Source organism: Fulmarus glacialis, unplaced genomic scaffold (genome assembly GCF_000690835.1).
Source record: "Fulmarus glacialis isolate BGI_N327 unplaced genomic scaffold, ASM69083v1 scaffold18875, whole genome shotgun sequence".
NCBI lineage: Eukaryota > Metazoa > Chordata > Aves > Procellariiformes > Procellariidae > Fulmarus > Fulmarus glacialis.
In genome coordinates this window covers 3,822-4,026 of record NW_009212524.1, presented here as the reverse complement: position 1 = coordinate 4,026, position 205 = coordinate 3,822, and the positions used below count along the sequence as shown (strand labels likewise).

The 205-nt window shown below is 70.7% G+C and overlaps 1 protein-coding gene across 1 annotated transcript in view; it reads left to right on the top strand.

The window, feature by feature from the left end:
* Positions 1-74: 74 nt before the first annotated feature.
* Positions 75-205, top strand: part of LOC104076899 (myotubularin-related protein 5-like) — a gene marked incomplete at both ends in the record, with an annotated part of 3,948 nt that continues 3,817 nt past the window's right edge. Inside the window, one exon of the mRNA XM_009577918.1 lies at positions 75-193. Within this exon, the coding sequence (XP_009576213.1) occupies positions 75-193 (119 nt within the window). The remainder of the gene's footprint in view (positions 194-205) is intronic.

Below are 205 nucleotides of genomic sequence, written 5' to 3'. Positions count from 1 at the left end.
GGACGCGGACGCCAGCGCAGCCTGCGCCTGCGAGCCAGCCGGGGACCCCCAGCCTGACTGCAGCTCTCTTGCAGGCAAGTGGGGCAGCATCCGAGCCAGCGGGCGCATGAGCAGCTACGCCCTGAACGTGGAGATTGGGTCGCGCCTGGCTGGGACGGACCTGCTGGGCGCCCAGCACAACGGAACCCCCTCAGCGGGCAGCTTA